Source organism: Oculina patagonica, chromosome 4 (assembly GCF_052425735.1).
Source record: "Oculina patagonica isolate OP01 chromosome 4, crgOcupat, whole genome shotgun sequence".
NCBI classification, from domain to species: Eukaryota; Metazoa; Cnidaria; class Anthozoa; order Scleractinia; family Oculinidae; genus Oculina; species Oculina patagonica.
Genome location: NC_135761.1, coordinates 14,174,818 through 14,178,302, shown reverse-complemented (window position 1 = coordinate 14,178,302; position 3,485 = coordinate 14,174,818). Strand labels below are relative to the sequence as shown.

At 37.3% G+C, this 3,485-nt stretch overlaps 1 protein-coding gene across 1 annotated transcript; it reads left to right on the top strand.

Annotated features, from left to right (window-relative positions):
• Nucleotides 1-326: 326 nt before the first annotated feature.
• Nucleotides 327-2,876, top strand: LOC144652408 (uncharacterized). The gene is made up of 3 exons (XM_078512420.1): nt 327-485; nt 1,037-1,353; nt 2,375-2,876. The coding sequence occupies exons 2-3, from the start codon at nt 1,050-1,052 to the stop codon at nt 2,473-2,475; spliced, it is 405 nt and encodes a 134-aa protein (XP_078368546.1). The 5' UTR covers nt 327-485; nt 1,037-1,049; the 3' UTR covers nt 2,476-2,876.
• Nucleotides 2,877-3,485: the final 609 nt, after the last annotated feature.

Genomic DNA, 3,485 nt, shown 5'->3' with positions numbered 1-3,485 from the left:
TATTTATTCCAATTTGATTTTTTTTTTTTACCAGTCACTCGTGTGATTTGTAATTCGTACATGAATTACCAAAAAAGATAGACGTTCCCTTCCTGCACCGTTTCAACATAAACGTTTATTTTCCTGCCCTTTGAACTTCAAAATAGCTGTACGTGAGCACAAAGTTAGCATCGACTAAATTGAATTTTACTTCCGCGACGGAAAAAATTCCAATGAAATTGTTACCCTGAATGATTTGATTTGATTTACAACTCGTACATGAATTGCCAAAAATGATACAAGTTCCCTTCTAGCACTGTTTAGCAGAAGTGTTTGTTGTTTTTCTGCCCTTTGAACTTTAAATCAGCTCTACGTGAGTAAGAGTTAGCATCGACTTACTTAAGTTTTACTTCCGCGACGGAAATAAGTCCCCGATAAAAGTGCTGCCCTGAATCTGTAGTCAAACACTCGCACATCTATGGGAGATCGAGAAAGCTCAGTGTAAGGTAGGACGGACATTTCCAAACTTATTTAATAATTATTTTTCATGTTACATCACGTCTAGAACCAGGGCCGGCCGTTGTCCAAATTATTGTAATTGAATCCACGCTATCTCAGTCATGTGTTATCTTTGATATTATTCGGCTCAACATTGAATACAACCAGGATGCCAGCATTTCCCCTTTAATTACAGTTACAGTCTAGTTCATACAACAACAACTCTTTGCCCGTTGTATTCTGCTAACTGTGAAATACTCGGAGATATTAGCTGTATAAGCTACTCTTCAAATCCGAGGGTAAACAAAGTGATGATGATAGAAAAGAATACAACAAGAAAAGAAATTGAAGGGCGGGCTTGACAGTTTGGGCTCAACGCATATGTTGTCAATCGGTGTCTGTCTTGGAGCATTAAATGATTGAAAAGGACTTTTATAAATTCAAAATGTTGCGTAAATGCTCTAAGATCGACAACGCATTTCACTGATCACCGATCTCAAGCCAGCTAGCCTCGTGTTTTTGTTTAACCCGATTTTTTTTTAAACTCTGGCTGTTTCAGGAAACGATCTAAAATGGCATCCTTGACCAAGGTGGTATATGTACTAATCGTGTTGAGCATTGCGGCAGATTTCATTAATCTGAGAGGCTACTGGTTCAACACTAAACGAAATGGTGAAGAGGTCACTGTGCACTCCTCCTCGCTGTTCCTTCCTGGAGCTAATGGTTGGATAGGTGCAGCTGCGAGAGGTGCAGCAGCTGTTGGCAAAGCTCTGATGTCGAAAAGTGCCAAAAAAGCTGCCAAGAAAAAGGCAAAAAACCAAGCCAGAGTGGAAGGGAATGCCAAGAACAAAGCTAAAAAGACCCAGGGAGGTGCAGGCAAGTACCACATTAGCTGTTGTTTCTAAACGGGCGGGGGGTACACCTGAAAGCCGTTTTTGCACCGTTTAAAGAGACCGTGTCACGAATTTTAGCCAAACTTAGGCATAGGAAATGACCACCAAATTCGTTTAAATACATAAAATAACATCTTAAAACAGTCAAGGAATATTTAAATAACACAGCAAATGCAAAAGAAGGTTCGGAAGGCCAAAAGTGACGAAGATTGAAACGGATTGCGATATGCCGGGTTTTTGAAAAGTGATCCGGCGGAACAGTTTTCAAAGTTAATCTTGTTTGCTTGTTTGCTTGGAAACACATTTGGCTCCAGTGAAGCTATGGTTTTGTCATTAATACAATTTAGTTTTATAGCGGGTGTTTGGCAAAATTTAATAACATAAAATTAACTTAGCCGTGACACAGTCCCTTTAACGTGCCACTGGGTTTTAATGCGAATATCTCGTTCGCGTTTTAACTGCAATCCAAAAATCTCTATGCTCCTCACACAATTCTATCTTTTGTGGTGTTTTCTGAATTTTTGGCTGATTTTGGGGGATTTTGGGGAGGAGACAGTTTCTCAAAGGAGTAGTAAAATTTGGAGAAATAAGAGATATAGAAGGTTAAGTGTGATTTTAAAATTAAAACTTGAAGTTAAAATTTGGTAGATGGATTCCAAACAGTTATTATTTCCACATGATGCACTGTTCCCCAAAGTGTGAAATTATGAAAGTTTATGCTTAACATTGGACTCCGATTATGCATGTGTTCCCGCCATGTTGTTTGTTCTACTTCAAGTTCGGTTTCGATGCTACCATGATGTACCTGTAGCGAGTTCTTGTGATAATAAAGTCCTGGAATTGTTGTGGCTCGGATAATATCCTTTCAACACAAAGGACATGTTTACTTATTTTGTCAGGTGCGCATATGTGGAAGGCTCCTTGAATTGCGCGTTCTGAATGACATCATTCAACTCGGAATGCGTCTTAGCTTTAACATCTCATATATATATTTTTTATTTCAGAGCACACCAAAAATGCGCGTAAAAGTACCAAGGACAAGCACCAAAATTCACAGGCCAGAAAGGACAAGGAACAACAAAAGTCTAACAAAAAGAAGGGATAAGCTCGCACTTTTTAACATAAACAACTGAATAAAAAAAGCTGAAAAGTTTGATATTTGGTTGTATGCGCTTAAAGTTAGATGCCTTGGCATTAAAATAAGATCTATTTTTAAAAACAAGCTTTCATATATTTGTTCTGGAACATTTCAAGTTAAAAGTATAGAATTCAGTTTATTTTAAAACAGCGCAAACTAATGCTAGTTGAGGTGTTCTTAGACCAAAGCTTTCGAATTAGAAATGAACTCTAGGTACTAATTAAGGGCAGGAAAAGTAATAGCTTAAACGTAATTTGACGAAATAGTTTTGGCAATAATTCAGTCGAAGCAATTGTCTATAGGTAAACGATTTGAATTCTGCCTGTAAGCAAGTGAATCAAGATATTAAACATTCTGTTGCTTGGTCATGTGTTTTCAGGTCCACTTTCTGAATATACGGAAAAGATCCCAAAAGACTGAAGTTTTAAATTCTCTTTGAACTCTAGCTGTTGTTATTTTGTTCCAGCTAAGACAACTGCGTCAGTGCAATGTACTAATGGGCGCAAAATGGTACAAAAAGACCAACCTGTGGAACGTATATTAACATTCTATGCTTGTCGTTTCGAGAAGTCCTCCTTTTAATTTATTCGGGAAAACAACCAAAGCAAGTGTTTTTCTATATCAGCAATATTCGCAATATTGCACACCAGCAATATTCGCAAGAGTACGAAAAACAAGCATCAGAAGCACCAGGCAAGGACAAGCAAGGAACAAGAACGTGCCGAAGAAAGGGAAAAAGCGAAACAAAAAAAAGAAAGTGCAGGATTAGACCTATCTGAAGAACATTTCATTGCATTGCATGGAACTAAATTCAGCGCTTTTAAGTTGCATCTTGTTACTGACTTCTTTTTCCCGATCAATTTTTTTAATTGATATATTAAATTTTGTTAAACTGGATTTTATAAAGTGATCGGATACTTTTATTATGACTATATTTTAAATACCTTTTAAGAATAAAATAAAAGTGGCAAGCATGG

What these genes read in the sequence shown, in the direction of transcription:
- LOC144652408 (XM_078512420.1), top strand. Translation starts at nt 1,050, where the DNA reads ATGGCATCCTTGACCAAGGTGGTATATGTACTAATCGTGTTGAGCATT. An exon ending in AAAGACCCAGGGAGGTGCAG is followed by an intron (nt 1,354 to 2,374) that starts GCAAGTACCACA and finishes TTTTTATTTCAG; the next exon opens with AGCACACCAAAAATGCGCGT.